The 16,486-nt window shown below is 34.0% G+C and overlaps 2 protein-coding genes across 3 annotated transcripts; one reads left to right on the forward strand and one right to left on the reverse strand.

The window, feature by feature from the left end:
* Positions 1 to 5,071: 5,071 nt before the first annotated feature.
* On the reverse strand, positions 5,072 to 7,393 carry LOC140991022 (IRK-interacting protein-like). Its single transcript, XM_073460929.1, has 2 exons — positions 6,949 to 7,393; positions 5,072 to 6,716 (listed from the first exon to the last, which is right to left on the reverse strand). Exons 1-2 carry the CDS (start codon positions 7,174 to 7,176, stop codon positions 5,280 to 5,282), a joined length of 1,665 nt encoding a protein of 554 aa, XP_073317030.1. The 5' UTR covers positions 7,177 to 7,393; the 3' UTR covers positions 5,072 to 5,279.
* An 801-nt stretch (positions 7,394 to 8,194) lies between these two features.
* Positions 8,195 to 15,944, forward strand: LOC140991031 (uncharacterized). Of its 2 annotated transcripts, XM_073460941.1 has the most exons (18): positions 8,195 to 8,370; positions 8,445 to 8,541; positions 8,650 to 8,703; positions 8,818 to 8,870; positions 9,278 to 9,311; positions 10,187 to 10,259; positions 10,896 to 10,987; positions 11,140 to 11,214; positions 11,880 to 11,971; positions 12,346 to 12,475; positions 12,583 to 12,672; positions 12,901 to 12,966; positions 13,661 to 13,752; positions 13,974 to 14,039; positions 14,121 to 14,187; positions 14,528 to 14,616; positions 14,967 to 15,093; positions 15,596 to 15,944. In XM_073460941.1, exons 1-18 carry the CDS (start codon positions 8,216 to 8,218, stop codon positions 15,659 to 15,661), a joined length of 1,518 nt encoding a protein of 505 aa, XP_073317042.1. In that variant the 5' UTR covers positions 8,195 to 8,215; the 3' UTR covers positions 15,662 to 15,944. The 2 variants fall into 2 exon arrangements, with proteins under 2 accessions (XP_073317042.1, XP_073317040.1); XM_073460939.1 differs by lacking the exon at positions 14,967 to 15,093.
* Positions 15,945 to 16,486: the final 542 nt, after the last annotated feature.

Consider the following 16,486-nt stretch of genomic DNA (forward strand, 5'->3'; position numbering starts at 1 on the left):
TATAAATATAAATATTTATAATATATGTTAATTATTAGATATTTTGTATTATTTGGTTGGGTGGTTGAAAAATTAGAGAGGATTGAAAAAATATTTATTGTTCCATTTTAAATTATTGTTCTATTTTAAAAATATGAGAGGATTGAAAAAATATTTATTGTTTCATTTTAAAAATATGAGAGAATTAAAAATATGAGAGATATGAGAGGATTGAAAAATATTTTTTATTTTTAAATTATTGTTCCATTTTAAAATTAGGGAGAATAAAAATAGTAGTTTTTCACCAATACACCAATAAGAGGTTTAACTTTAGCATATAGTATCGATAAAACTTACGCTGTATTATAATAATATGAGAGGATTGAAAAAAAATTTTATTTTTAAATTATTGTTTCATTTTAAATTATTATTCAAAGAAAACATACATAAAATCAATTGGTCAAAATAATATTTTAAGAAGACTCATTTAGAATTCTCTCAAAATTATATAAACACATATTGCATAAAAAAAATTAATTGTAAAACATATAATTATACATAATGGGTTTATTATTATTAATAGATTTATTAAATAAATCAATCTATAAAAATGAGAAGGCCAACAGTGAAGGAAGCAAGCAATCATTAATAATTACTTGTATAATATATTAATATTGTATTTTTATGTTGTGATTAATATTTTAATTTAATGTTGTGATTGAAATTCAATTAATAATAATAGCTTAAATACAAAATAAACAATGTACATTTAGGAATAGAATGAAAATATTGTAATTCAGTGTAAGTTTTATCGATAATATATGCTAAAGTTAAACATCTTATTGGTGTATTGATGACAGACTACTGTTTTTATTTTTCTTAATTTTCTTCATTCAATCCTCTCTAATTTTTCAATCACCCAACCAAATAATACAAAATATTTAATAATTACCATATATTATAAATATTTATATTTTTTTATTTTTCATTCGAATTAAATTAATTATTAAATAATAATAATAATAAATAATAATAATATATTTATAAATATACTTTCACGCCGTGTGAGTTTTTATGTTGCGATTGAAATTAAATTAATAATAATAGCTTAAATAGAAAATAAACAATGTAAATTTAATAATAAAATGAAAATATTATAATACGGCGTAAGTTTTATCGATACTATATGCTAAAGTTAAACCTCTTATTCTTGTATCGGTGAAAGACTACTATTTTTATTCTCCCCAATTTTAAAATGGAACAATAATTTAAAAATAAAAAATATTTTTCAATCCTCTCATATCTCACATATTTTTAATCATCTCATATTTTTAAAATGGAACAATAAACATTTTTTCAATCCTCTCATATTTTTAAAATGAANAATGCTTACGTGGACGAGCGTCTGCACTTACAAAGCGCGGACGCTTCACTTGGACGAGCGTCCGTGCTTACAAAGCACGGACGCTCGTCCACGTGGAGCGTCCGCGCTTTGTAAGCGTGGATTATAGTAATTTTGCAAAAAAAAAATTTTTTGATTTATTTTTGAAATCTTTTTTATTTTTAAATTAATTATAAAAAAAACCCTATAATTGCTAGATTTGACAATGGTTTTATTTGTTTTAGGATAATAAATTAATCCGATCATATTGAGTTTAAATATATTAATTAATCATCTGATGCAAAAGTATTTGGAACACAAATTAGCTTACTGTATCAGTATGCAGGGGATCGGAACGATACCGAGGAGATCAGCTTGCTGTATCAGCTGAAGTGGTTTATGGTAGAATAACTTACGATCGTCTCTACACACTCCTCTGATATCGAACAACTCGATACTCAAAACTGAATCATCATTGCATCTCTTTGTAAAACGTTTTACATCTACAGGAAAACAAAATATTTTTTTTTATTACATTAGAAAGAAAGTATAAAAGAGAATTTATGATGTTACATGTCAGAAATTGGGGTTGTGGACGAGGCAGGAGGGCTGCCTGCATCGATTTCTTGCCCCCGACGGTTGGAGCTTCCAAGAGTATTAAGGGGTTATGAGAAACTCATTCAAGGGGCAGACTCTTGGTTTCATATATGCAACCCAATACTTGAGAGTTCTTCTTACACTTCTCAATTTGCTCGCCGTCGTTGTAAAACTGGTGTCCTGCTGATTTTCCTCATGCAGCAAGGTTTGCGTCATTTCTTTCCTTTCATTTTTCGGTCTGCTTGGTGTTGGATCCCGGTTTTTTACCCTTTCAAACGCTGTGGAAGTTTAAAATTTTATTTTAATTTATTTTGACAATCAAAATATATATGATTGGACGCTCGTATGATTTTCATAATCAAACAAAAAGGAGTTAGAATCTTTATACATTTGGTGATTAAATCACTTGGAACTATTCCGGGGTTAGCAGAGATAGCTCTTGATGAATCCCTACGAACTTTCTTCAGAAACTTCTTTCTTTATTCTTCCAATCAGGTCCACGACTAGATGATTTATTCCTTTTCCAATTTGCACTAGAAAATTGGAAGAAGTTTTACGTTGGAGAATAAAAAACGAGAGGCGGCTCAACCTCTTTTCAAGAGATGACCGAAATATTATGGAGGAGGAAGGAGGCTAAAATTTCCGAAAATTTCAGCATGTGGGTTTTTAGGGTTATGGTTTGATTATCCTATTTATAATTAAGTCATGACCTTAATCCACATAAAATAATACATGAACCTTTTAATTAACATTAACGGGCTTGATTAATTAATTGGGCTAGTCCAACTAGTTTATTTAATTAATCAAAGTCCATTAAGAACTTTAATTATTTAGTATGTCGGACTTATACTCCTACAAGCCCATTAAACATACTTCCCACCAATTTTAATTTAATATTTAATAAACCCAACTTTTGAGTTCAATAAATTAAATTAATTATAAATTCAACATTTGAATTTATTACATAAATTGTAAATTCAACTCCTTGAATTTTATCACCTCCAAAATTTAATTATCATAAATTCAACTCCTTGAATTTACTATATCATAATATAAATTCAACATCTTGAATTTATTCTCTCAACGGGAACAAACGATCCAGTGCTTGTACGACACTCAATAGTTCAGGGATACAGCTAGCCGTGGGTTCACAACTCTTTGTGATTCATAATAACATTTATTCTTATTCGGGCTTACTCTAGTTAGCCCCATTATTTTCATCAACACCTTGATCAAGAATGTCAGAACTCATTTCTGATTGCACCCATCGGATCATGGTAAGAGCGTCTAGTAGCATCGACCCATGATCCCCTAGGTATCACTAATAGTGCCTACAAGAACCAGTCGATTATGATTAACGTACAGTACGGTCTATTCATCTCATATATCCCGATCGAATCTGCAACCATTGGATCATCGAGGGTTGCATATTAATTGAATAGCTATGTGATGCATATAATAGTGGCATCGCGTGTACTATTGGAGAACTCCTTCTCTAATGTACATCTCATACTCTGGCCAGAGATTCCATGCATTATTATTTCATCAGATCACACAGGATATCCACACCCGTAGGTGAGCGGTGAATCCCCGACTACAATGCACTAGCTCCTACATGTGTCGCAACTGTACCCAACCTCGCCACCTGATGACTCTCCTGGAGCCGATAAACGAGTCAAAGCACAGCCCTAGCATATAAAGCCTCAGTGTTGTCCCGGGTCGTAAGGACTAATGGTGTACAATCATAACCACGGACTTATCCTCTCGATGAATGATAACCACTTGGAAAGTACGAGTGAGGATTGTTCGGTATAATCATCATATGACTACCCATCTGTATGTTTGGACATCTCTATGCCCTTACCAAGAAACGCGGTACACAACATCACAGATGCTAGTCTCGAGCTCAAGCGACCTTTATCCGTGTTTTAGGCGGCTGAATCGACTAGGAACGAATTTAGATCATACATTATTTACAAATGAGTTTCAACATCGAATTACGATTCATTTGTATTAAAGTATAATCAAGGTCTTTATCTATGTTGTTATCATGGCTATACAGATAAAGAAATAGCAAACCATGAAATAATGAATTATATTAAAATAAAGATTGTTTAATACAACTGAGTCAATAAAATCTCTAGCCAACAGTTGGCTTGCAGGACATTTACTCTAACACTTAGTTCATAACTTATGTATGGACATTAATGTTAATGACAAAATGTCAATGATGTTTAATAGTTTCAAGGTAGGTTTGGTTGTGTTTATGAGATGATAGGATGTTTGATATCCTGAGATGAATGCCGGAATTTGGGTGGTCAAAGAATGACAGCACGTTTACTGTTTCTGCAGAAACTAGGAAAAAAAAACAAGTTTCTTCAAAAAATCGCCATGTATTTCTGCTTTGCGGTTTTTGTTAATCATCAAGTGGATCATGAAACCATCTTCATTACTTCATGCTATTCAAGTAATAAGGTGAAGATTAGCTGTTCACATCAATAAAACGAAATGCCGAATAGCTGTGGCATGAGTTGAGTTTGTTAGGGTAAAGAAAAAGGGCTTGGACAACGCTTAGAATCCTTTTGTAGGCATTCAAGGATTCGTTAGTCTACTGTCCGAGGATTCTATTTGATATGGTGAAATAGGACATGTGTTGGTTTATTTTGGAAAAATAGATGTGTAATTTACTATCATTTATTTATTTATTTATACATTTTTGAACGTGTTAATTGGCGCTGCAGATGGAGATCTTGTCACTCGAATCAATATGAGAATTCCTGAGCCATTGCGGATGGCCGACTCCTCTGAACTTAAGGTTCAATCCTTGGAAGAACTGCAAGTTTGTGTCAGGGATGCCAATGGGGTGAATAGCAAAGCGACACGTGAAGAGATGACAAATCGAGTAAATTGGTAAGGCAAGATAAGGTTGGAATGTAATCGAGGCCGTTGATGCTCTCTTAAGGGGTGTAACATCAGACCAACTGGTGGAATGGTTTTGTCGTTTGGTAGAGACATGTTTCATGCTCATCTCATTCGTAATCAATTGCAGAATCATCAGATTAGTAGATATAGTATAATTCAAATTTCACCTCCGTATTTGACTACCCGATAACATGAGGAGAACATGTTAATATAATCTAGCGCATACTATCCAATATAACAAAAGTTTTGAAATGATACGTCCCACCCTGAATTAACTAAATAATCAGTAAATTGATGGGAACAGTAAAGGAAAGCCTAAATAAAGATTACAAGTTAGTTTTTCTAGCGAGCATTAGTTATACCATAGAGGAGACAATTAAAAGAACCGAGCTACTTCAATTCAAGCCACATATTTGTATCTGCAAAGAACTTTACACCTCAGTACCCTATCACGCACATAAAAACCAGGCATAACCATGATTTTAACCCTACTTGGACCTTGTGATCTTTGCCTGTCTGCAAAGATATCGTCCATGTAATGAGGCTCGAACGCCCTATTTTCAGTGACCCTAAGAATGCCCAAAGGAGGATTGAATGAAAACGCAAGCAAATGGAGCAACCAAACACACTTAGCAGCAACAAAAAAAGCTTGCAGAAGCTGCTCGGGCCACGGCCTAGTCCACCCTAGAGTTGCAATTATGCCACTCATTTTATCGTCGCAGAACTTGCTAAATTCGTCACTATAATACTTCGTTCCTTTCGTCAATACCTCATTCCAACTTAGATTTCGTAGTGCAACAAAAGATTGGAACTGAGCTTGGAAATCTTGATGAGGGTCCAAGATCTTAGGCGCTCCGTTTTTTTGGAAAATACAGTTCTCAAAATCTTGGTAGAGTGATTGATTTATGATAGCCTCGATATGGTATAACACCGCTTTAGAGTACTTGGAATTGAAAGAGAGTTTGTGTGGTTGAAGATGCATGTTCATGTTGTCGATCAATGAGTGGTCTGTTTCTTCGATTTGCCCAACAAGAATCTTGCAGAACTGCTTCATTGACAATCTTGTCTCTGATACAATCTGTAAGAATCCCTCTTCCATCACTTCTTCACTAACTGGCATGAAATTTTCTGCATTTTCATCACCGGGTTTCCCTCTTTTCGGAAGATTTATAAGCTTTTCTTGCCTCAAGGCCTTCTTCAGTTCTTCGCAATATGTCTCCAAGTACTCCATTTTCTGGCTTAAATCCACTAAAGATCCCTTCATTTCTGCAACTTCAATTAAGGCTGAATCTCGGGTTTCTTTAGCTTCCTCCAGTTCTTTCTTCAACATCTCAGTAGAAACAATCTCCGAGTCTTTACCACTTTCAGAAACTTCCACCGGCTTTGGTCGATCAGGTGAACTTTCATTTTTGTTCTTCTTCTTTGTACTAGAAAAAATCCATGGAAACTTCAGAACCCTGTTTCTTGGCGGTGAATAAAAAGATGTTCTAGAACCTGATTCACTACTTATCAAACCAGGGTTGCATCTGTTGCAAGATGATACTGATTTAAGCTCTCCTACACTATTCATTCTAGATTTGCTGGAATGAAGCCCGGGCGATTTTTCTAGAGCAGTAACATTATTTGAACAAGAACCTATGCCCGAATTTTGATCTTCTGCGGGGAATTTGTGTCCCTCCAAGCTTATGAATTCGAAGAGCAACCCTTTTCTTGGTTTTGGATTTGGAATTCGATCGAAATTTTCTGTACCTAAGGTATGCTCATCCCAACTTTCTGTGTGATTTTGGTTTTCCAGCAGATGATATGGATATCCTGGTAAAGATTCATCTTCATAACTCTGATAAGATTTCACATTGAAGAACATTTTTGTGAATAAATGGAAGATATAGCAACTGAAAATGGCCTCATGGTCCTAAGCTGTTGACAATCACGCAAATCCAATTTCGAATTTAAATAATAATATCTGCAAAACTGAAGTTTCACCCCAAGAGCCATCATATCCACCCAACTAAAATTCTCGGCTATATGGAGAAAAGGGTAGCAAAAATAAACAAAGAAACAAAACTTACTGGAGTAAAAACAGGGTAATCTTGTGCGGAGAATGGCGGAGCAAGGCAAGAAACAGGGGAAGAAGCCGCGTTGAATCTCATCTTATTTCCCTGGGTCAGGGCGGCGTGAAGCGCTCGAAGTTCCACAGCTTTGGCAAACGCCGCTTGAATATCTTCTCCGCTTACATCATTCCCATCCCCACTTTCACTGCTCCCAATTTTACTGTGCTCTGTATGAACATCCGCCATTAACAGAGGAACATTTAGATAATGAAATCAAACGGTTGGATTTGGTAGTATGCAGTACAGAGAAGTAGATCATGTGATATCATATCCAGTAAAGGACTGTGGGGAGCCAACTAAAATATGGAAGAAGATGAAACAAAGAGGGATTTTGTCAGTGAAGTAATTTGGAACGAGCGACTGAGTGTGCATGTGAACCAGATAACGAGTGAAGAAGAAGGAATATTTCGATACATTTTATTTATGTTTGTATGTTTTCTAGTGAACGAGAGAATATTTATTTTTTTATTCTTATCAAAATATTTCTAGTTTTTTATTTTTATTTTTTATAAATAATCCTATGAATACAAATCTACAATCAATATTTTATATTTTTAGATGTCATTATCATCTAATTGAAATCATATTTTAAAAATTGAACTCCGGATTGTGATTTTTCTTGATTCGGAAATATAAATAATAAACCAAAAGCTTTATTTTGTTACTTAAATAAATTTCTACCCAATCTTATAACTTTTCAATACAAAAAAAATTAACTATTCAAATTATTTAGAATTATCAAAATAAAAAACATTAATTTCATGGTCGAATAATTTGTAGTCAATGGGGACATAACTTTGGCTTTTTCCCACAACAAGAAAACAAAGAGCAAAATGTCATTTAAGTGGGGACAAAAATAAAATGCTACCATTTTCTATATTAACTAAATGATTTTTAAAAAGCTGGTTCGTTCGAGTTATAAATCGAACCCCGAAATTTTGTAATCGGATTGGATTGGTGTTGGTTTATTTGTTTTTCCTAAATACATTATGCTTGTGTGAAAATCCACATGCACAAATTATTACAATTAAATAATATATTAACGAATAAAATCTTATTCGATCTCTTTATTAATCAAATGAAATAAAATTAAAAAAATATTAAACAAACATTTTCCTCGTCAAACTATATATCCTAAAACTGATAGGATTACAAATTTTTATGAGACAAAAATTAGCAAAAGATAAAATCCCGATAACAAAATTAAACCTTGTTTTATTATCTGATGCGCGTTTATTTATGGCGGGATGTTCAAAGACGTCGGTGCTGCTTTCTGTTTACTCGAGTCAACAAGGGGAGGGAAGAAAATCATCAAAATTGCATGGAAAAATACCTAGCTCCAGTTAATTCCTTGAATCAGAGGCCCAGACCCTCGAACAGGTAATTCTCATTTCCCCTGTTTAAGATTTCATCCGCGGTTGAGATCGAGTACATGGAAAGTCGCGCGATTTCAGGCATCGGTGGAAGAGGAGTCTGATCGAATTGAACGGGAGATTCGAGCCAAATTATCGTCGTTGTATTTCTGGCCTCGTCATTCAATCCTACTCTGAGGTCAGTCTCACTTTATTTGCTCACTGAATTATGGAAATAATTGAGTGTGTGGATGATAAGTTGATTATTTTCTTTCTTGTTCCTTTTTTTTGGATGAATTTTTCGAAGATTGGAGCTTTTCCTCATACATATCACGTGGATGGAGAACCATGCCAGACCCATGTATGGAACTTTATAATTTGTTTGGAGTTTATTAGACGCTGTTAGGTAGAAAATTTGTATGTCGTTACCCAAGTTTGGCTTGTGCTGGTTTTTTATTTGCGGCAGTTTTGACAGATTAATTGGTTTGTCGACGCCAGATTGAACGATAATCCCGGCACAACTAGTAGGTCAAATTTCCACTTTTTCCCCTCTTTAATGGTGTTTCTTCAATATGCTGATTTTTTTTGCGCGGGAAACACGTTCATGTGGTGGCTACGTTTAGAAAACACTTGTATCGAAACGTACGTCCAGTTCATGAAAACCGGTACAATCAATAGTTTATTTATCATAATGGATTTTCATTGAGTGGTGTAACAGAGAACATATTTCTTTTACCTATATGTTTATTGTATTCTAATAGTTCTTGAAAAAAAATGTCTTAATGCTTGATTTTATTTTGCGAGACAAGAATTTGCTTGAAGAAAATGAAAACAAAAATGATATATCATTTATGTCATTTTCTTTTGTCTTAATTATGTTCGTCTTGCTGGATATCAAGTGCTAATGGTTGCCACTCTTTGCACGTCAATTTCAGGTGGGGTATCTCAGCAGTCGAATTTGATTCCAAGGTGACTTGCTGCATTAGTAGATCCTTCAGTTTTATGTCGTAATGGTCCCTTGTATAGTAGTTGTATGCTGCATCCAGATAGTTTTAAGAGTTTAAGTTAAATATGAAATATTTCATCTTATTGTAAATGCAATTCTCAGGATTACCGTTAAAGAGCTCAGAAAAGTTTTTGATGTTACTTGATAGCAGGAAAAGCATTTCTTGGAAAGAAAAAATTTATTTTTATACAAAAGCCATCAATGGAAACTTACTGCTAAAATTAGTTCATGTAATGAATAGCTCATAATGAAAGCCTGAATTACCGATTCTCGGATTTTCCATTTTTATGTTTTGTCATACTGATATTCTATGGTCCGGTGAATGATAAATCATGTTCTCCTTTGAGGACCAGGGTTTAGCGATATTTCCAAAATTTACACCACAAATGATTTACCACTATATTTGGGTGACATGCTTTAAGTTTTGAAAAATGCAGCAAAATTGTCTACCTGAGTAGTCTCCAATCTGAGAGAGTAGTCATTCATTTCACAAGGGAAATTTTGTATTCATCTATTACTGTCTGGACCAAGTTTTTTATATGGTTATATTTTTCTAATATATTATCAATTGCCCTTGACTATTGACCTTGGAAAGAAGGGAAAGACCAGATTTCAGAGAGTATGATCACCCTTACTATGTCATGACTAGTATGTTTAAGACGTGTAAGGTAGTCAGTTTGATATACCAGAATCATAATAAAACTCATTTGAAACTGTTATACTTTCATGCCGAGTTGTCAACTATGTATCCCTGAACTCATACATTGGAGATTGTTTTAGCTTTTATCTGGTTTATGAGAAAAAATTATGTTTATTAATGTCTGTTTTGTTTTTGTAGGGAGTATATCTAGCATCGGTGACAAGATCAGGTTGCTTAACTGTGCATGACTTCGATAATATCCATAGTCCAGGTAACCAATCATTAACACTTAGATTTATTGTTGGTTATATACAATGAAGTTACCAATCATTTGGTACCAATTTGGATATGGGATACAAATTCCAAATTTGTTAAGCATATTTTCTACGGAACTTTAACTTGCACTTCTTGGTTAACATTTTATAAAATAAGCCCAGTACAAAAATTCACACCTAACAATCGGCTAAAATGCATTTGACCGCTTTGTGTTATCGATAAATAGGTAAAAATCCTCTGAATAAATAAATAAACACGGAATTCTCTGTTTTAAAATCTATAGCTGAAACCCTCCCTGTGAAAAATTAATGAATTAAAAACTCATCGTGTTTTTAAATTTATAGCTAAAACCTACTATGAAAATTAACAAGCTAAGAACCACTTTTTTTTAAAAAAAAAATATTGTAGCTGAAATTATCATGGGAAAAATTAAAGAAATAAAACTTTATTGTGTCATTAAATTTATAATTAAAACCGCTTGTGAAAAATGAACAGAGTTAAAATTCCCTTATTTTATAATGGAAATAATGGAATCATCATTTTTTTGTCTTAAGATTTTTCTGATTTGATTATGGTACCCCTAGAATTCAAAATGTCCTCATGTAGTTCTTTTGATGCATAAAATCTTTAGATGTGAAAGAAGATGAAGCAAAACAACTGCTGCATGTATCTACTTCCCAACAACTTGATGTCATCCGTTGGAATGTAGCTAACCAAGATGAGGTGGCAACCTGAGGGCCTCGATTAAAATTTAGTTGGCATAGACAAGAAGCATACATTTTGAAGAAACGCAAAATGCCACAAATTTCTTAATACCTTGCTAGTGACAAGTTTTCTGAAACTTGCTTCTTCACACTTTTTTTCTTACCTCGCAGATTGCCTGCACATCAACAAAAAGCAGTGAAGTCCATGTTTATGACATTGGGTATGTCGCCTCTGAACCAGTTGAGGTGAGCATTTTTCCTCCTTTCTTCATTGGAGTTCCTGCACCCTACTTTCTATCATGAGAATCTCACTAATCATGCACAAATACTTGAAAGTGATAAAAAGATGTTTTCTTTTCGAAGATTGACCCACTTTATATTCTCTGAACAATGAAGATAAGGAAAGGAAAATCATGGATTCAACTAAAAATTAACTAAATCCATTAGATCCCTATATGGGCTGATAATAACAGATCTCATGCAATCCATTCAGTCCTGATTCCTCTTTGTTTTCTTTCCGTAAGCAGTATGATTTACAAAGAAGCAGTTTTGTTGGTAAGCTTGTACATATATGGGTATATATTACAGTATCCTTACCATATTTGCATATTCATTGAAGTCTGATCCATTAGTGTATGGATTGGTCAAATATATCTGAAATTTCTGACAAATGCATCAGTTGGACTGAAAGAAATTAACATGAATGAATGAAAAGCTGGAGTAGGCACCAATTACTCTTATGTCTGATACTCAAGACAAAGAACATGCATTTAATTTGTTGAGAGGTGGTGTCAGTCTACTGAAGTCATAGATCAATAGGATTTTGTTGTGGCTGTTATGAGTTTGCTTTTGTTTTTCGTCAATGGCTTTTCACTTACCTAAACACCTTTTCCATGTACTTTTATATGCAGGTGCTAAGAAAGAGGCCCAATATCACTGTTCATGGGATTAATGCTCATAAAGGTTTCTCAGACATTGCTTTTTCTTCTGATGACAACTCAAGGTTTAAAACTATAGGCTCTTGCTTTGAAATATTTTTGTTTCTGATGAACAAGAGGCATCATGTTCTCCATGATTTTTAATCCATAGTATATTGCAAGAGAAATTATATAAGTGTTTATGATGTTAGGAAGCCAAGGATTCATTGAAAAGACGAAAGAATATGGGCAAGTGATCTTTGGAAAATAGAGAGTAGGTTATTGACGTAACATTGTTTTGAATAGATCAACCTAAGAGAAAAATGATCATTTTGAACAACAAATTTAAGTTGCTGTGTTTTGTGCTGCTTACGTTCTTATTATTATTATTTTATTTTAGTTATATGCTGACGAGGCTTTCATTTCTTGTGGGATGCTTCGTGATATTATGCCCCGATAGGTTGCTCGCTTCTGATGCTAATGGATCGATTAATGTGTGGGATAGAAGAGCTAGTGATCTTCCCTGTTTGGAACTCTCAACCAATTCCTCTGGCACACTTAATAGTATCAAGTTAAGTGGAGACAATGTGGTGAGATTTTTATTGAAGTTGATTAATGAGCCCCAAAATAATGGTTATTTCACGAGTCACTTTCAACAACAGACTATAGCCATCACTCTATTCTGTTGAGCCTATAGATTATATTTGGTGCTAACAAGCTGGGAATTGTATATATGTGGGATCTGCGTGGAGGACGATCATCTACAGCTTTTAGTAATCATAAAGAGGTACCAGCAATTCTGGTTTATGCCCCACTGATTTGGCTTAGAGGACCTTTTATTCGAACATTTTTGGGGATAAAGTCTGCATCATATAGTCAAAAAAGAAAACAAACAGTAAAAATAGAAAGACGTATAACATTGAGATTGTTCTGGATGAATAGCATAAACCCATTAAAAAATCTTTCTTGACTGATAGATAGCCAGTTAGCCATAACAGAAGATTTGCTTATTTAGGGATATTGTTCTCCTCTTGTCGCGGTGAAGCTATCACATGAGCTGGAGAAGATATGGTCCTTAAAGGTATGCAAAGTAATCCACATCAGTTTTCTAGTTCTATACTTTGTCAATCGTTGTGCTGAAACTTTCTTACCCTAATTTCATCGTTTACTTTAAATATCTGGTCTGGTTTCATTGAATCCAACTCATTTGTTTTTGGAACCATTTCTAAAGAAAAAAGGATTACTTTACTCAAGTATATCATTGTCTGCAAGATAATTTCTGTTGTTAATATTTGTTTGTTATCTCCGTGGTCATATGCCTAGTGGAAGAATTTTTATTTGGTATGTAGATGTAGGCACTACTGATTCACATACTCCGTTATGTTATCGAACAAATTCCACTCAAGCACATGTTGGGTTATGTTATGAAAGGTAATTCAAGTTTCATGTTTCATATGTTACCGTATTATTGCAACTTTAACAGAGACGACATTTACATCAGTAGTGTGCTTCTAGAAACAAGCAACTTATATTTTAGACCACCTTTTTATGTGCTATTCTTGTTAGAAATCTTACATTAGTCATTTTTTTGTCCTGTAAGTTCAGAAAAATGTTCTCTATATTTTAAGTTTTCAATCTATCATTGTACTCCTAACGATTTGGATTTTTGGATTCATACACTCCTTTTCTGCTCGAATGGCTTTCCATTTGTTTGGTCCTTTGATTCTTTAATATGTGTTGGCTGAATATGACTACATATTATCAATTATCTGCAGGCTCAATCAAATATTGTTTCAAAGGAAATACACTCGATTGATATTGATCCATCGTGCCCTTACCAATTGGCATTTCATCTTGACGATGGTTGGTATGTTTGCAAACAAATGCATGCTGCTTTTTTATGTTTTGGAATGGGCTTTAGTCTAGCCACAGCTGTAATTAATTGTATTTGTTACGATTGTCAAGAACTGAATTTACAACCTGACAATCTTCAACTGCCATCTTACCTTATTTTTGGAGTCTTCAGTCCTTTATATCTGGCTTGTCCAGTTTGGAGTTTGTGCTTATGGCTGTTATTGTTTCTTCCAGGTCAGGTGTTCTAGACACTAACAAGCTTCAAGTGACACATATTCATTGTCCTCCACCTCCTTGGCTGTATGTACAACATGAACTTGCTACTTTCTTTTGAATGAAGATCGCCGAATGTTGTTCCCCCTTGCTGATGTCAACTTACAGGGATGAATCCGATGGTTTGACCAATGTCTCATTCTTGAGAAGACCATGTTGGCTTCCAATAAACTCAGTAAGTCATTTAAGCAATCTAGCTTAAGTTTGTTCAACTGCCGTATGACTTTGTATTGTTGATTTTAATTCCATGGAGAAAAGGGGAAACAATAAAAGAAGATAGAAATGTATAAAAATGTTTTGGACTCGTCTTTCTGTTGCATTTCTATATTCTAGCCTATTCTGTGGTATGAAAGTGCTAGCTGAGTATTTCTTTGATTGACATATTCTCATCTCATTCACCTGCAAATAAAGGTTATGGACTTTAGTCTTGTGATCTTGAGCGACTTCTAATAATGTCAGTATGCAGTTGTAGTATCTTCTCATTTTTGCAACTTTTCTTGTTGACAATTTTGCAGATCTATGTTGTGGGATCGTCGTCCAGTAATGGCCTTTACCTTTTGGATTTCTATCCAGACAGTGCCTCTCCTTGTCATGTGGATTACAAGTAAGGAACTCCCTCCCAAACACTTCAAATTCAGCCGTTCTTTAGGATTACTGCATCATTTGTTTATTCAAGCAGTGTGTTTAATCAATTGATACATGAGGCAAATTAGCTCTCCATGTATTTATTTAACATATTAAACTGGCTGATCAATTTCCATATTCGATCTTATTTGTCCAATCATTTCTGACCCTTTCTACTCTTTCTGGAAACATTTGTTAATGCTGTTCATGTGTGGCTGGGTAGGTGTGTGTTTGAGTGTGATTCCTCAGTTCTTTTAGCTAGCAACCAAAGTAAGAATATCAAAAAAAAAGTTTTTCGGTTTGGGCTGCTAATTTGAAGTTTGGTGCTAGTTGTGATGATAAAAGCAATGATAGAACAAGTGGCCAGCACATACAAAACAGATTTTTGTCTCTCTCTGAAGGTATTACTGCATGTGCGTCTCATCCCCTGAATGGCACCCTTGTGGCTGGAACTAAGGTACACATCACAAAATTCATGGATTTATTTTGTCTACAGAATGATTAATCATGTGCTTGGATTTAAAATTTTGAAATTTCAAAATTTCATATATGATGTATAAATTCATTACGTGCCAATATTTATTTAACTAGCTCTTCACAACGGTTTTTTTTGTTGTGTAGATGTATTATAATTATAATTGAAAAGAAGTCTAGTTAGCGGGTTTGCGGGTCCAACCCGAATTGGACCTGCTGGGTTTTTGGGGTCGGGCGGGCCTTGATGGACATGACTGTGTTTTGTGTATTTACCAGATTTCAGTATTGAGTACAAACATGCTAAGTCTGATTAATATATTACTGCATTTATTTTTTCGTTATTAGTTTATCGACTGACAGATTTATCTTATGCAATGTTTGCATTTTCCCATAGTGCTTACCAGCAGATCTATAGAATAATTCTGCTTTGCCCGGGAATATTTTCATTCTATGATTGTTAACTTAAGTATCTTTTGCTGTTTTAGCTCTCGTCATTGCTGGTTATTTCTGATTCAAAAGTGTCACCGAGCAGCAGTTGGCCATCCGTTTAGTAAACAATTCCGGACTTTAGGAAACTCCACGTCATCTAGGATCGTGCAAAGAGATACACGAAGAATGCGACAAGATGTTCCATGCTTTTTTTGGTCTTCAGGTAATGTAATATACATTTTTACAGTTTCTCCGATGAATTTCATTTAAAAATGTGAGAGGACGTTGATCTAATGTGTGAAGTGTATCTGAAGTGTGCATTGTAGTGATAGACTACCTTTACCGAATCAAATTATTTGTCACTAAATCTGACTTTGGTATATATTGACATGATTTTTCTTTTCATCATGTGGAGAAGAGTGACATAAAAGATTAAACAAATTTTCATATATATTCCGGCTGTGAAATATTTAGGTCAAAAAGTCATTATCCCACTTAAAAAAACCGTGAGTGTTGAAATGATCATGAGGAAAAGAAACGTAGCTTCTTCCGTGTTTTTTTTTTTTAAATTTTGGCTCCATTTTGCAAGTTACGCTTTCTCTTCTTTTTAGGGATCAAACAACTTCAGTCTCTGCACTTTTTTAAAACATCCATTAATTCTTTAATTTCAATGCACAGAACATGTAGGTCAAAATCAACAGGCTTTATTTTAATTGATGATAATTATACACTTCTATTTCGTCTTTCAAACTTTATATCTTAAAAGCTTTCGTATATTTTTATCACTTGTGTTTTTTTCCCTATAATCCAAATTCTTTCATTAGATTTCACAGTCAAATTCTTGCGTCACTTCAATATTCGTTCATAAATGTCTATTTCTCCTCCGGGCATAATCTTTTTTCAGAATCTTGGCGATAACAATGTTTTGAATGGTAGGCTATTTCTGA

Source organism: Primulina huaijiensis, chromosome 1 (assembly GCF_012295235.1).
Source record: "Primulina huaijiensis isolate GDHJ02 chromosome 1, ASM1229523v2, whole genome shotgun sequence".
Taxonomy (NCBI): domain Eukaryota; kingdom Viridiplantae; phylum Streptophyta; class Magnoliopsida; order Lamiales; family Gesneriaceae; genus Primulina; species Primulina huaijiensis.

Excerpts from the sequence above, each read along its gene's own strand:
- LOC140991022 (XM_073460929.1), bottom strand. The coding sequence starts at position 7,176 with ATGGCGGATGTTCATACAGAGCACAGTAAAATTGGGAGCAGTGAAAGT. Across the intron at positions 6,717-6,948 it reads ATTACCCTGTTTTTACTCCA|AGTTATGAAGATGAATCTTT; the intron begins GTAAGTTTTGTT and ends AAATCTTATCAG.
- LOC140991031 (XM_073460939.1), top strand. The coding sequence starts at position 8,216 with ATGCGCGTTTATTTATGGCGGGATGTTCAAAGACGTCGGTGCTGCTTT. Across the intron at positions 8,871-9,277 it reads AATCCCGGCACAACTAGTAG|GTGGGGTATCTCAGCAGTCG; the intron begins GTCAAATTTCCA and ends CGTCAATTTCAG. Across the intron at positions 14,040-14,120 it reads TGTCCTCCACCTCCTTGGCT|GGATGAATCCGATGGTTTGA; the intron begins GTATGTACAACA and ends GTCAACTTACAG.